Source organism: Dama dama, chromosome 5 (assembly GCF_033118175.1).
Source record: "Dama dama isolate Ldn47 chromosome 5, ASM3311817v1, whole genome shotgun sequence".
Lineage (NCBI taxonomy): Eukaryota > Metazoa > Chordata > Mammalia > Artiodactyla > Cervidae > Dama > Dama dama.
In genome coordinates, this window is record NC_083685.1 from 24663111 (window position 1) to 24679958 (window position 16848).

A 16848-nucleotide genomic window follows, 5' to 3' on the forward strand; every position below is an offset into this window, starting at 1 on the left:
TTTGGCTTTACCTCTGAGGTGGGAGGAGGCCAGTGGATGGTTCTGAGCTAAGGACTGACATCACTAGGCCTCCATGTGAATCACCCCAGCTGCTGCAGGTGGCCCCTGGGAAGCCAAGAAGGTCACTGCTTTGACCCAGGAGAGTTACGGTGGCTTGGGCTGGGGTGGTGGGTGTGGGGACTGCTTGGCTCCTGGGTGTGTTTTTCTAAAGCACTGCCAACGGGATTTGCTGAAGGACTGGATGTGGGGAGAGAGAGAGAACAAGTAATATGGGATGTGCTAAGATGCTGGTTTAAAGGATGTGCCAAGATACTGGTCTGAGCCGCTGGGGAGAGGAATGTGCCATGTACTGAGGTGAAGGGCATTCTGGGTGGGATGTGTTGTACAATGTGTCAGTCAGCTCAGTCATCTGACAGCACTGCCTTCTCTCTGAGACACTAGGGACAGGGTGCCTCTAACTTGTGGTCCCAACATCTGAAACTGGACCCAGCGCTCAGCGACGACTCAATCTGCGTCTGTCCACTGCCTTCTCGTGGGTGGAAACGCTCCCTGGGGTTCACATGGGGTCAGAGAGGCCCGTCAGTCCTTGAGCAGAACAAGCAGGAAGGCTGGTGGGCTCTGACAAGTCCTGGGACCACAAGGATGGGAGTCCCCCGCCCTCCCCACTGCATCCCTCCCAGCCTGGGGCATTTGCTGGGAGGCTGGCTCAGAGGAGGTGCCAGGAAGCCTCTGTCTGCACAGTGGGTGGTGGCAGCGTGACAAACCCCTCCCCCCTGCCGACTGGCATCACACGATAAGCTGCTTGGCAGAGCAAACTAGGCGCCCCCTCCCTTCCCAGGCAATGCATCCCCCAAAGGGCCTTTGTTTAAGATCACTTTTGCATTCAATTTAAAAGGTGAAAGAAGCAGCCAGAGAGAAGGAAGGAGTCTTCAACATTTAAACTAGGGACTGGGAGAGCTGGTCACTCCATCCCTAAGTCATGGAGAATCCTGCTGGTTAGCCAGGGGAGTGGAACTGGGTTGTGAATCCTCACCAATCCTCCAAAAACGCTTTGTGCTATGAAATCATCCTACAGCGTGGCCGCATACTTGTCGACCTAGTTTCTGATGCTGCCTTCTCTCTCCTTCCCAGCCAGTGTGGTCAGTGGGGGGACAGTAAGCTCTATTTGGATGGTGGCCCCTCATCCCTCAGCCATCCTCCCTAGGGGCGCACAAGAGGTCATAGCATTTGGAAACACAGACGGTCAGGAGCATCAGCGACCAGGACTAACATTCCCCACCACCCCCCAACCCCCACCACCCCCTGAAGCACTATCCCTTCTCATCCTGGGAACGGGAGCAGCGGGATAACTAGAGTGGGATGGGGGATGGGGGGTCTCAGGGGACCCTGTGGTCCCAGCTGGTTGACCAGCACTGATGCTGACACGACAGCGGATTTCTGCAGGGACCGGGGGTGTCAACTTGCCTTAATGACATCTTCATCAGACGATCGGCACTCCACGGACTTGAGATCTGTCACCGCGCCATCCTCCTCCACAGAGACCACCTTCACGGGCACGGCCACTGTCTTCCCGGTGAGGATGGCTGTGTTCAGGATTTCCGCCTCCTGGAAGAGCAAACGTATCCTGCCATCACATCCTGACACCTGTGCAGACCGCCTTCCCCTAGCCTCCCTGTGAAGAACCTGCCCCCACTCAGGCTCAGAAAGCCCAGCATTTAGCAGCCAAGGGGTTACGGCAGCCCAGGTAATGTCCTCCATCATCCAGACTTTCAAGGGGTTGAATGTGATGGAGAGGGGGTATGGGATGCAGAGGGCGGGGGAGCAAATTCATCTTGAATAATATTGTATTTGACAAACTTCATCATGCACCAAGAACTGTCCTAACACTGTAGAAGTATGCACCTATGAAGTCTCACAGAATCACTGAATGTGCATTCAGATTTCCTCTACTATGTGGTTGGCACAGAGAGGTTCTATTACTTGGCACAGCTAAGAAATGGCGAAGGTGGGATTAGAACCCAGGATGTTCAACCCCCGAGTCCACGTGTTCATGTTCCAATTGGTCTAAATTCACACAAAAGGATTCCGATGTAAGCAGTCAACTGTTGGCCAGGGAACTAGATGCCTAATGTGGGGGACATAAAGAGACTGAGAGAACTGTGGCTGTGGCTCTTGCTTTCTTTCACTTCCTGTCACTTTCCCAAGGTTATCCTGGCTTCTGTGTGTGTCTGGAATGCTATGATGACCCCAGTGAGACCCCCAGAGCTCCATCAATGGAACACATGTATGCACAACACACACACACACACACACACACACACACACACACACACACACTCTCTCTCTCTCTCTCTCTCTCCCAAACATGCATCTTCCCTGCTAAACACTTCCTCCAGAGCTCAGCTCAACCTGTGTCCTTTGGGACCTCCCTGTTTGCCTCTGTTATTTGCTTTCAGAGCTAAGAACATGATGGTCCCTCAGAGCCCAGCAAACAAAGGCCTGGGCTCTCCTTTGGGGCATTTGACACCACTGCAGTTTTGCTGTTCCTTATAGCTGTTCAACCCTTTCATCCTTCTTCTAGACGGTAAGCTCTGTGGGGCTGCCTCTGCTTCCTGCTCAATAGAACCTCACCCATGGAAGCATGAAGAAGGACCAGCAAGGAAGGAACTGGAATCCACACTAGCATCTTCATCTCCTTGTTCTGTATGTTAGCCTTCTGTGCGTAAGTCCCTCCTTTTTGATTTTTATTTTTTACCGACATATAGTTGCTTTACAATGTTGTGTTATTTCTGGTACATGGCAAGGTGATTCAGATATATATATACATATAGATATAACTTTTCAGATTCTTTTCCATTATTGGTTATTCCAAGATACTGAATATAGTTCCCTGTGCTATACAGTAGGTCCTTGTTGTTTATATATAGTAGTGTGGAGAAGGAAATGGCAACCCACTCCAGTATTCTTGTCTGGAGAATCCCATGGACAGAAGAGCCTGGAGGGATACAGTCCATGGGGTCGCAAAGAGTCAGAGACGACTGGGCAACTAACACACACATATAGTAGTGTGTACCTGTTAATCCTAAACTCCTCATTTATCCTTCCCCTGCCTTTCTTTCTGGTAACCATAGTTTGTTTTCTGTGCCTGTGAGTCTATTTCTGTTTTTGTAGGTAAGTTCATTTGAATCATTTTTTTAGATTCCACATAAAAGTGGTATCATATGACATTTGTCTGCATGAGTTCTCTCTTCTTGGCAAGGGGTACCTTTTCTCTGTGTCGGGAAGATCCCCTGGAGAAGGAAAGAGCAATCTACTCCCGTATTCTTGCCTGGGAAATCCCATGGACAGAGGAGCCTGGCAGACTACGGTCCATGGGGTTGCAAAGAGTCGGATACAATTCAGCAACTGAGCACACACGCACCTTTTCTTGGACACTGAGCAAGAATCCTCACTCTGCACTTCTTCTCCAACAAGCCCATGTCTTCTAGGGTTACTCTTACACTCTGGCGGTTTGTGAACTGGCATAGCCCTATGAGATCCTGTGAGCCTATTTCTCAGGTGGAGAACACTGAGCCCCAAGCAACAGGAATCTCATTCCTCTCTGCAAGGATCGTCTCCTCTAACAGCGAGAAGATCAAAATTCCCATGTAAGCCTCAATCTTTGTGCAACAAGACATTCGAGTTCTAGGCCTCGACATTCTTGGTTCAATCGCCATTCATCACATGTCAGTCATGTTCCTGAGAGATCTTATGTCAGCATGCACAGTGAGTTTCTTCTCTTCATCTGAACTTGACCAGCTGAGCCTGGGGACAGCACCAACACCACGTCTGGACGGGCCTTAGGAGCTAGTTAGGGAGCCTTTTACATCTTTTAGAGACAGGCTTGTAGAGATTCTTGTTAATTTGGTTTTCATGTGAAATCAAAAACGCCCATTTAGCCGTATGCCAGAAGAAGGCGTAGAAGTTTATCAGCTTAAAATTACATAACCATTTTCCTTATGTTAACTTTCTATTTCTTATGTAAGATTTTACTTTTCCTTTATAAGACTCAGATCGTTTTATAATTAGTTCATTTGGCTTAGCCTTTGGATATGATAATATATATATATATATATACATACATGGATATATATGTGTGTGTATATATATACATATACATATATATATATTCTGTTTCTTTAATTCTAAAAGACAAGACTACAGTTTGTAATGTTCCTGAATTTCAAGGACTATGCCTTACACTGTCTGAATATGCATAGGCCTCCAAATGCCCCATTGCTTATGCACCTTTTTTCCCTCCCCTGTAGGTTTCCAGCGGATTTTTATTTTATTTTGGGTACAAACATAGTAAAAGAATGAAGGAACCCAATCAGCATGGTGTTGCTACTTCCCGCTGCCTCTGGGGAGGAAAAAGGCCAGGCATATTTTTCCACTCTAAAGGGAAGAGATCAAAAGGAACTGTTCACACTTCTAGAAGAAGTGGAAAAACACAATTTAACTCTTGGGCCCAAACTGGCTCATCTCTAAGGGAAAAAGCAGACTAGAGAAACAGCATTAGAACATCAGCTTCAGGGAAAACAATTTTTCACACCAGTGGTAGGAAAGTAAAGAGCATCTCTGCTCCAACAATAAAACTCAAAAGGCCTGTAACGCATTTGCAGTCAGGTCAGCATTGTGGGAATTGACCCTAGGATAACCACTGAACAGCTGTGAGCCCACAGGTCTGGGGTGTTTTCTTATTCTTTAAACAGAATGCATCAGTCCATCTGCAAGATCTCAGTGGGGATTAGGGACCAAGCTTTCAAGCCTAGCATTTTCCTGCCTCCTCTGTGTGATCCTTTGATATCAAGAAACTTCTCTTCACTCTGCTTAATATTCAGCAACAATCTGAATGAGAAAAGGGTTTAAAAAAGAACAGACACACGCATATGTATCACTGAATCACTTTGCTATCCACCTGAAACTAACCCGGCATTGTTAACCAACTCTGTGTGTGTGCTCAGTTGCTGAGTCACGGCCGACTCTTTGTGACCCCATGGACTGTAGCCCACCAAGCTTCTCTGCCCAAGGAGTTTCCCAGGCAAGAACACTGGAGTGGGTTTCCATTTCCTATTCCAGGTTATCTTCCCGACCCAGGGATCGAACCTGTGTCTCCTGCATCAGTAGGCAGATTCTTTACCACTGAGCTACCTGGGAAGCCAACTTCAATGTAAAATAGAAATTAAAAAAGAAACCTAGATCTAATCCACATAATAATTAATGGACTTCATGTTTATACAAAGCAATATATTCCCTACTGCTTTTTTTTTTTTTTTTTGCTTATTTAAAAAAAATGTTATTGCTGTGTTTTTTGGAATTAGTTAAGTTTGGTTCTTTTGCTTGCATTAGTAAGGTTCTGAGGGACTTCCCTGGTGGTCCAGTGGTTGAGGATCTGCTTTCCAGTGCAGGGGACAAGGGTTCGCCCTCTGGTCAGGGAAGATCCCACATGCCATGGGGGGCAGCGAAGCCTGTGTGCCGCAACTACTGAGCCCCTGCTCTAGAGCCCTTGCTCCACAGCAACAGAAGCCCAAGTCCCACAGCAAAGACCCAGCATAGACAAGAAAGAAAGAAGGAAACATAAAGAAAGTTCTGAGTAGTACAAAAAATTAAAAAAAAAAAGATGAAAACAGAAGAGAGCCTTCTCCTGTGCATTGCTGACTTTCGCCAGGAGGTGACTGCTGTGTGGATGGCTCACAAAAGTCTCTGGACAAGAAGGTGGTGGCAAATGTGCCTGAAGAGGCCTGGCGTGGGTTGAGATGTGATCCCATAAAACCCTTGACGGCTCATTTGCCTTGTTGCCATGAGCTCCCCTTATCACAGCCCCTGAGCCTTGGAAACAAAGGCAGGCATGTCTTGAGAAAGCCCTGTCTCAGTTCTTACTGGTAGCTCCATGCTTGTCTTCTGCCATCTGGACACTATGTTCTTGGCAGTAAGTCCTTTCTGGGAATTGGACCACACGGCTGCAGAACTTCGGGGTCACCAGAGGCCAGAAGAGGGCAAGAGGGGGGAAGAGACGCCGACTGTGACACAGGAAAAGGGATGACCTCGTGAGTAAGGGTACAGATCCTTTCCTGAAATGTAACTCATTATCCTCTATTGTCAGGCAACAATGACCATCCTCGTTTTACTTGAGAAACGATGACCTGCATCTTAGTTTGGAAAGGCCCCAGAAACAGATGCTGGAATGAGGATTCAAGAGCCGTTTTTTTTTTTTTTTTTCCAGAGACTCAGGAAACTTCAAGAAGAGAGTGGGGAAGTGATACAGGGAAGAAGAGGCAGCCAACAAGGATGTATGTCCTGCCAGCGACCAGAGTTGGGGGCTGGAGCTTAATCCTGCAGGGGTTAGTCCCTATGATGAAACATCGGGTATGTTACACATTTTAATACGTTGAAATGTTTTATCATATATTTTCCTGTGGGGGAAGCTATCTAAAAGACGTAGCTGAGGGGCTCCCCTGGTGGTCCAGGGGTGAAGATTCCACGCTCCCAAGGGAAAGGGGCCCGGATTCAATTGCTGGTCAGGGAACTAGATCTCACATGCCCCAAACTAAGAACCCTAGTGGTGCAACCAAATAAACTTAAAAAAAAAACCACACCAAAATAAACAGCTAAAAATAATTACACAGAGGGAGAGGGAGCTGGAGTTTTATTCATCAGCTCCTGCGAGCTGACCATTCCCTGGCTCATCTAGCCTGCTGTGTGTGCAGACAGACAATCTCAACAAAAGATCTTGGCAGACGGTGACGCTAGGAATTGGTCTGGAGCACTCTGGCAGGGTGTAAGGGAAATGCATGTAGCCCTGACAGTCTGTTGTGACTTAAGTGTGAAATACTTTGTCATATGGAGGCCTGACAGATTGGAATCAATGTTAGAGTGTTTGTTTTTTTAAAAATTTCCTCTTGTTTCTAGGGTTCTGATTTTGTGTGTGAACACAGTCATTTCTTCATGTGAACTCTTGAAAATTATTTTTAAACCAGAGGAGAGGAAGATAATGGATACAGGAAAACACTACTTTTGAAGGGGGACCCTCTAAAACACGTCAAATACAGAAATAGACTCATAGGCATAGAAAACAAACATGGTTACCAAAGGGGAAGGGGGGGAGGAATAAATTAGGAGTTTGGGATTAACAGATACACACCACTATATGTAAGATAGATAGTCAACGAGGTCCTACTGTGTAGCACAGGGAACTATATTCAGTATTTTGTAATAACCCATAATGAAAAAAGATTCTAAAAGAATATATATGTATGATTTAATCACTTTGCTGTATGCCTGAAACTAACACAATGTTGTAAACTAATTCTATTTCAATAAAAATTAAAAAAGAAAAACACATCAAGAGATGGATCTGTGTGTTATAGGCAGTTTGTAACTCATCCAGTGCATATCTTGCCTTCCTGCTTACCTAACAAAATGCCAATTTCCTTTAAGGCTGTAAAATGCCCAGCTAAAATTATTACATCTTTTTGGCTGCCCTTAATCTGTGATATGGTTTTGGTCCATGAGATATAAATGGCAGTCTCTGGGTGAAGTTGCCAGGGAAGTCTGTTTTAAAAAAGCAGAATCTGAAGGCTTGTTTTGCATCTTCCTCTTCTTCCAGCCCACCGTGCACAGTTGGGGCTGTCTCTTGTACCCCCAAAGGTGGAGCTTGCTGTTAAGACCCACATGGTTCAGTGTAGTACAAAGGTTAAGAGCAGGGAGACTCTTGCAGGACCACTGGATTCAAATCTCACTTTTGACACGACCCACTGGGTGACCTCAGGCAACCTACATAACTTTTTTTTTTTTTAATCTCTTATTAAGTATACTATTTTTTCTTTTTCTTTTTTAACATTTTGGCTGTGCTTCACAGCATATGGGATCTTAGTTCCCTGAACCCACACCTCCTAAATTGGAAGCTCAGAGTCTTAACCACTGGACCGCCAGGGAAGTCTAACTAACTTAACTCTTGGTGCCTAAATTTTCTCAACTATAAAATGAGGATAACAGTGCCCACCTCTTACTTTCGACCTGGGTTTCAGTGGGTTAAGAATTGCCCGGTGCCTAAGAAGTTCAAGTTGCACTTTCAAAGATGCTAACGTGCATTCCATCAGTGTCAGGGGAGAGTGAAACTGCAGTTTGCCCTCCATCTCCTGTTGCTGACGATCTTCAGCTCTGCTATCTCCCACCTTCTCTCCCTCCTCCAGCCAGTAGCTCTTCTTGCCCATTTACTCGATGCCAGCGCTTGTATGCCAGCTATTGCACTATACTACTGTACTTTTCAAGGTCCTGCCCTGTAAGATTAAAAATCTTTTATTTTTTGTATTTTTTAATGCATTATTTGTGTGAAAAGTATCATAAACCTATTATAGTATAGTACTACATAACCGATGCTGTTAGTTGGGTACCTAGCTGACTTTGTAGGACTCAGGCACAAATTGGATTGAGCAATGTGCCCTCAGAACAGAAGTCATTCATATGTAGAGAACTGGCTATACCCAAAGGTGCATGATGACTGTGATGGGGCGAACAGTGTCCCCCAGACTTCCTTTCTACCCAGAACCTCAGGGCATGATTTTATTTGAACAGAGAATCTTTGAAGATATAATTAGTTAAAACGAGGCCATGTTGGGTTTGAGTGGGCCCTAATCCAACAACCAGTGTCCTCATAGGAAGGGAAAACACAGTCAAGAGGCACAGGGAAGATGGTCCTGTGAAGACAAAAGCAGAGATGGAAGGGATGCAGCTACCAGCCGAGAAGCATCAAAGATGCTGACAGAATATGAGATCTTAGTTCCCCAAAGCCACATCTGCTAAATTGGAAGCTCAGAGTCTTAACCACTGGACTGCCAGGGAAGTCTAACTAACATAACTCTTGGTGCCTAAATTTTCTCAACGATAGAATGTGAGAAAGTGGAGGAAGCAGGAAATGTCCTCTTCAAGAACAATCAGAGGGAGCGTGGCCCTGTCAACACCTGAATTTTGGGGTTACTGAACTCTGAGAGAATAATTTTGTTTTTAATTGAAGTCTAGTTGACTTACAACATTGTGTTAATTTCTACTGTAGGGCACAGTGATTCAATTATACATATACATACATTCTTTTTCATATTCTTTTCCATGACGGTTTATTGCAGGATACTGAATATAGTTCCTTGTGCTATACAGTAGGACCTTGGTGTTTATCCATTCTCTATAGTTTGCATCTGCTAATTCAAAACTCTCAATCCTTCCTTTCCCTCTGCCCTTGGCAACCACAAGTCTCTCTTTTACATCTGTGAGTCTGTTTCTGTTTCATAGATAAGTTCATTTGTGTCATAGTCTATAAGATATATAAGTGATATCATGATATCTGTCTTTCTCTTTCTGACTTACTTCACTCAGCATGATCATCTCTAGTTGCCTCCACATTGCTGCAAATGGCAAGGTTTCATTCTTTTTTATGGCTTAGTAATACTCCGTTGTATATATGTACCACATCTTCTTTATCCATTCATCTGTCAATAGACATTTAGGCTGTTTCCATGTAAATTTCTGTTGTTTGAAGCCACCACATGTGAGGTACTTTGTTACAGCAGCCCCAGGAAACTCGTACCATGGCTGAGTCTCAAAGAGAAGCAGCCTGATGGGAGGTGCCTCACGGCACGAAGCTTGGACTGCTTCCTCTGGACACATCTGGAGAGGAGACTGAAGTCCTGCCTCTTTCATCTTTTTGTGTGTGCGTGCGTGTGTCCCTGTCACTCATAGATGATCACAGTCCTATCTGACACACCCTGGAAGGAAGAAATACTCATCAGTTTTCACAGGTCTTGGGCTGAAAGAAGTTAAGTTAAATTGCCTATTGTTCCTAATGAGAAGAAAATGATTTGGGAACTTCAACATTACTGTGGCTTTGGGAAATCATTTTAATATGTGGTTTTGAAATGATCCCACAAATGTTAAACTCAATGAACGAGGTTGGAATAGAATAAATGTGGTGTTTGCTGGGTTCACTGCTTCTTCTCTAAACAGAAGCATCATAGACAGAACTTCAAGTGCCCCATCGGAGGAGGGCAGAGAAGGGCAAACATCCTATAAAACAAACAGGATGAAGCACAATATGGGAGCCTGGCTCTCAGCTGTGATGTGGGAAGCCTGGCTTAGGGTCAGCATTTGCAAAATCAGAGGCTTATCTGATCACAGTGCACCCGATCCCACCCCCTTACCTCCAAGCAGGACATTTCACATCTTTTTAACTCAGTGAGAGAGAAATTTGAAAGATGGGCGTTATGAGGAGGTGGCAGTAAAAGTGAACTGGCACACTCAGCTTGATTTTACTTAGATTTGCACAAAGATAGCATTTCCTCTGGGGGCTCATGAGGACAGAAGAAGAGCGTGCAAGCTCTCCAACAAATGAAGTTTGAGTGAAATATCAAAGTCAATTTCCTTATATTGACAAAAAATTCGTTTGGATTTTTCTGTAACATCTTTCAGAAAAAGCCAAATGAACATTTTAGCCAATGCAGTAATATTTTTAAAGAAATATAATGAGTTTCTGGGATGGACAGCTTTGATTTTCACCTGCCCCAAGTCCTTCTGCATAACAGGACTTCAGTTTTCTTTTGGAAATACAATCCTTTCCTTTTTTTAAAAAAAGTATGAAACATGATTGATTCTGGAGCTTCATACTATGGATTAGCACTGACATAGGGATTGACAAGTTCATCTATGTAACACACTAGAGAGCCTACAAACAGACTTCTATTATAAACAGCAATTTATAGCATTAATATAAATAAATTTCTCTTTACTAGAAATTGATATATGACATGGATTGATTTAGAAATAGCCAGGAATGGCTAGACTGGCTGAAGCCATCCCTTTTTTTAGGACTGAAAATCAGTATAACCCTCTGCCTCCGGTGATCTCTGAGCCTCTGACAATCAAGCTGTCTAACCCTGGGATTTGGATTTCATTCAAGGAGATCGAGGCAAGAGCCAAGAATGTTTGGATTCTATTTGTTGCATTGGGGGCACCTGGAAAAGTCTGTCATTTGTCCTGTTATCTGTATTTCCATTAAGGTCCTGGTTCCTGCCTTCTAAACCATTTTATCCATTCTCCAATAGAACCTGTATTCATTAGGTAATTACCTTTTTAGAGGGTAGTGAAAGTGAAAGCAAAAGTGTTAGTTGCTCAGTCGTGTCCAGCTCTTTGTGGCGCCATGGACTGTAGCCCACCAGGCTCCTCTGTCCGTGGAATTCTCCAGGCAAGAATACAGGAGTGGATTGCCATGTCCTTCTCCAGGGGATCTTCCCGACCCAGGGATCAAATCTCTTGCATTGTAGGTGAATTCTTTACCATCTGAACCACCAGAGGGTACAGCATGTGTTAAACGTTCTCACCACATACATGAGTAATAATAATGATGATAATAAAGGGGGAGGGAGGAAACATTAAGAGGTGTTGGCTCTGTCCATGATCTTAGTGGTGTCGGTGGCTTCACAGGTATATGTGTGCGTGCGAAGTTTCTTCAGTCCTGTCCGACCCTTTGCAACCCTATGGACTGTAGCCTGCCAGGCTCATATGTCCGTGGAATTTTCCAGGCAAGAATACTGGAGTGGGTTGCCACACCCTCCTCCAGGGGATCTTCCTGATCCAGGGATCGAACCCGCATCTCTTTTGTCTCCTGCATTGGCAGGCGGGTTCTTTACCACTAGTGCCACCTGGGAAGCCCTCACAGGTGTATGTGCTGTGCTTAGTCGCTCAGTCATGTTCAACTCTTTGTGACTCTATGGACTGTAGCCCCCCAGGCTCCTCTGTCCTTGGGGATTCTCCAGGCAAGAATACTGGAGTGGGTTGCCATGCCCTCCTCCAGGGGATCTTCCCAACCCAGGGATCGTACCCAGGTCTCCCACATTGCAGGCGGATTCTTTATGTCTGTGTCACCAGGGAAGACCAAGAATACTGGAGTGGGTAGTCTATTCCTTCTCCAGGGGAACTTCCTGACCCAGGAATCAAACTGGGGTCTCCTGCATTGCAGGTGGATTCTTTACCAACTGAGCCACCAGGGAAGCCCCAAAGTACTGCAGTGGAATGCCTATGCCTTCTGCAGGGGATCTTGCTGGCCCAGGAATCCAACCAGGGTCTCCTGCATTGCAGGACCATCAAAGGTATATCAGTTCAGTTCAGCTCAGTCGCTCAGTCGTGTCCAACTCTTTGTGACCCCACGAACTGCAGCATACCAGGCCTCCCTGTCCATCACCAACTCCCGGAGTTTACTCAAACTCATGTCCATTGAGTCGTGATGCCATCCAACCATCTCATCCTATGTCGTCCCCTTCTCCTCCTGCCCTCAAACTTTCCCAGCATCAGGGTCTTTTCCAGTGAGTCAGTTCTTTGTGTCAGGTGGCCAAAGTGCTGGAGTTTCAGCTTCAACATCAGTCCTTCCAATGAATATTCAAGACTGATCTCCTTTAGCATGGACTGGTTGGATCTCCTTGCAGTCCAAGGGACTCTCAAGAGTCTTCTCCAACACCACAGTTCAAAAGCACCAATTCATCGGTGCTCAGTTCTTTATAGTCCAACTCTCATATCCATACATGACTACTGGAAAAACCAAAGCCTTGACTAGATGGACCTCTGTTGGCAAAGTATTGTCTCTGCTTTTTAACATGCTGTCTAGGTATATACTTATCCCCAAACTCATTGAGTTGTATCCATTAAGTATGTACAGATTTTTACATGTCAATCATACCTCAAGTGTGGTTAAAAAAAGAAAAATTAACCAGCATCATTTTCTTTTGGTTACAAAGAATCCTAATCAATAAAGCTGACCAGGAAGGTAGTTAGATGAAAGCAGCTTGGTTTACAAAGTTTCCTTCTACTTCTTATTGAGATGCAGACTTGGTGTTTCTTTAACCATTATCAGACTCACTGTGCCAATGTGCATATTGGATATTGCATTAGTCTGAGTTTTCCCCAAAGCAGAGCTTGAGCCAATACTCTGGATGAAGATGATTTATTTGCAGGGGGCAAGAGTGTGGGGCGAGGCATGGGAGGTAGGAAAGAAGGAAAAGCTGAATGTAGGGTGTGTGGGGCAGCCTGCAGCTGTGGGCGGCAGGAGCAAGATTCTACAGAGGGCTGGCCTCCCATAATTGGCTGCTGGGACAGAAGCACACATCCCTCAGGGGTATAAACTGCACACCTGGGCAGAGGCTCCTGGGATGTAAGAAGAGCCCTGGACCAACCTTTGGCAAGTTGTCTGAATGACTCAAGGTGGGACCAGGTTAGGGAAGTACCCAGAGCAAGGCTGAGGGCACGTGCCAGGCCAGCAGAGACAGCAGCTCCAAAATGGACCAAGCATTATAAAGTTACTCCCAGGTCAGCTGAGAAATTCCCCAGGATCAACTCTGGGGCAAGCATTTCACTTAATATTTTAAAAAAGAAACACACCTGGACATTCTTGTTTGCATGGAGACATGTGTCCAGAAAATACACTAATAAAGCTGAGCACTGAAGAATTGATGCTTTTGAACTGTGGTGTTGGAGAAGACTCTTGAGAGTCCCTTGGACAGCAAGGAGATCCAACCAGTCCATCCTAAAGGAGATCAGTCCTGAATATTCATTGGAAGGACTGATGCTGAAGCTGAAACTCCAATACTTTGGCCACCTGATGCGAAGAGCTGACTCACTGGAAAAGACCCTGATGCTGGGAAAGATTGAAGGCAGGAGGAGAAGGGGACAAAAAGGGATGAGATGGTTGGATGGCATCACTGACTCAATGGACATGACTTTGAGTAAGCTCCGGGAGTTGGTGATGGACAGGGAAGCCTGGCGTGCTGTAGTGCATAGGCCACAAAGAGTCGGACACGACTGAGTGACTGAACTGATCTGAACTGAAACAGCAGGTTTCAGATGCAATACTTCTTCACTTGTCTGCTTATCACCCTTGGAGAGACTAAAATACTCAATAAGACGTATTAAATGCTCCGCTGAAGTAAAGACACAAACAAAATGGCGTCCCTATGGGTCATCAGGAGACGAAGAATTCAGACACCCTGAATCAAGGATCCGCACTGGGAGCCCTGGCACCATCTGAGGGGTTGACATTGGCTCCTTTGGAGCACAGTTTAGATCTACCTACAATTTGTAACCGTTTTACTCTCCTCCTGATACTTCTGCAACTTCCTATATTGTTAATAGATTTTTAAAATAGGTACTTGATGTCTTACAATATTTACCCATTCTTCAAAGTATCTTGGAAATGATGTTCAGTTTTGAGAAACATCGTGTGAGTCACGGATCTTAGTTGCACACAACAGAATCCAATGTAGCTCAATTCAGCTGAAAGGGATTTGTTGAGTGTGGACTGAGCCCTGCACTGTTGACAGGATTGAGGGAACAGACTCCAGCCCCACCTCCGAAGCTCAAAGTCTGCAAACACAGAGTTGGCCCACGTGCTGCTTCTGCCTTAATTAGGAAGCTGACAAATCAGGCAGATTGTTCTAGAATCTCACTGCCTCTTCCAAAATCTCGGGCATACATCCTTTCTCATCGCAGCATTGGAAACAAAGCATCACAGGTGCATCATCCAACTGGCAGAGACTGAATCATGATCCTAAATCCCCATGGACACTTGGAGCACACGCACTCTCTCTCTTTCAAGGGAGGCTGCATGAAGCAGGTTTTAGGAATTTACCTAGAGAAGATGAGATTTACACTGTGGGGTACAAACAGGGTACCTTTGGGGCAACTACAAATGATAGTTTTCAACACTACATGCACTGGTATTTTTCTGATGTTAAAATACAAAGAGTATTCTATTAAGTCTGTTAACACTCTTAAATTAACATTCTATAAAGGCATGATTCACCCTCTGCTCTTGATGACACCTCGAATGACACAAAAAAACAGTATCTTATGATTCTTTGTCCAGAGCAGACTGAATTCTAGGACCTCCAATGTCAAAGGGATATAAGGAGTAAGAATTTAGGTTTCACACTAAAATAAGCACACTGTTGAGTTAAAGATGGATGTCAGATCAGTTACAGAAATGATTTTCCCCTTCTGCCAAAACATATCATATTCAAAAGTGACAATTAAAATATGGACTGGGGCAGGGGTTCCCAACCTCTGGGATCTAATGCCTGATGATCTGAGGTAGACCTGATGTAATAATAATAGAAATGAAGTGCACAGTAAATGTAATGAACTTGAATCATCCTGAAACCACCCCCTCCAACTCCAGTCCATGGAAAATTTGTCTTCCATGAAACCAGTCCTTGGTGCCAAACAGATTGGGGGGGGGCACTAGGTGGAGGGACCCTAAAACACTGGTATGGCAATGGTACCAATTAATCAGAAGGGATGCCTGGCCAGTTAGGCTGGCTGTTGGTGAGTATGCCATGTAAGTGAGTTCCAGTTTATGCCAGAAAAGGCAGGCTCAGCCAAGATGTCATTTGCTCCTTTATATTTTCCTTACTTTCCATCCTTGCAGATAGAGCTATGCAAACACTTACAGCCTCTAACATGTGAGAGTCAATGTTATTTGCTACTTCTGGGTTGAGGCACTAAAGCTTTCATGAACAATTATCTATTCTTTCTCATCACCTGCCCTGATGACTGAAAAGGCTATGCTTCCCAGTTGGTTCAGCTCCAAGATGGCAGAGCATGTTAGACCCAAGTCAGCATATGGAGAAGAGCTTCCTAGTGCCCCGTGTAAGACATGAAGCAGGAGTAATAAAAATGCTTTCCTTGTCTTAAGGCAACAAGATGGTGGAGCTACTCGTTACTGCAGTATAACCCAATCCACTCTAATACACAACACTTCCCAACTTCAGTTTCAAAAAATATATATTCATTGAGTTCTGGACTGTGACCCAGGCCAAAGTATTTTAAAAGACAGCTCAGGTATGAAAACTCAACATTGCTGGGTGGCTGGCCCTTCATCTCCTGGTTGACTATCCTGATTTTTGTTGAAAAGAGCTGGGGCAGACACAGAACAGGAACTTAACATCACCAACGCCATGCTTTTCCTCAATGTGATCCCTTCACTGTAGTTAATTTCCTAAATTTTTTCAACTGACTTCCCAACAAAGATCAACAACCTAATAAATAGAATAGTGACTCATCATCTTGTTGATCTCTTGCTTGTTTGGACAAGGTCTGTTATTCCAACTCTCCCACCTGCACCCCTAATGAATACCAAACAGGCCAATTCATACCACATTAAACAGAAGAGTCATTAGATGACCATGGAAATACTCTATCTCATTAGTGGTAATGCTGCATCATGATAAATAACCTCTGTGCTTCTGTTAACAAGTGGGAGCATCAGTCAATTTGGCACCTGCTTTGCAAGCAAATTTATAAACCACTCCGTTTTTGAAGGTATATCAGCCCTCGGGTTTAATGGTATAGCGTGGTATGGAGAATTATTTTAGCAGCCTTATAGGCTGCTAAGAAAATAAAAATTTTCTCCCTCCCAGGGGGAAGCAGAGAAATGTCACACCACAGAGTCCACAGGAGACTGGCGGTCTGCTTATGCCTTTCACAGTTAGGCTGTCTTTTGGATGACATTAAGATGCAAATCCAATGCATGGTGTGTCTACTTTTTTATGTGAATTAAAAAATCTTATCAAGGTTACATAACCTCATTGTTAAAATTTTGCATTTGTGAAAAGGTTTATCATAAAATACCATAAAGAGTCATCTTATCCGTCCCACTTTCAACTCTTCCACTATGTTAGGAAGGCTTTTTCCCTGTATATCTAAATAACATGCTCTATTACAGTTTCTTGACATAGTATGCTCAAATATTATCTTCTGATTTTCTGGGATGACATG

At 44.6% G+C, this 16848-nt stretch overlaps 1 protein-coding gene across 1 annotated transcript in view; it reads right to left on the reverse strand.

The window, feature by feature from the left end:
* TMEM132D (transmembrane protein 132D) overlaps positions 1-16848 on the reverse strand; it is an 840815-nt gene that overhangs the window by 122843 nt on the left and 701124 nt on the right. The window contains exon 5 of the mRNA XM_061140703.1: positions 1465-1605. Coding sequence (XP_060996686.1) covers positions 1465-1605 — 141 coding nt within the window. The remainder of the gene's footprint in view (positions 1-1464; positions 1606-16848) is intronic.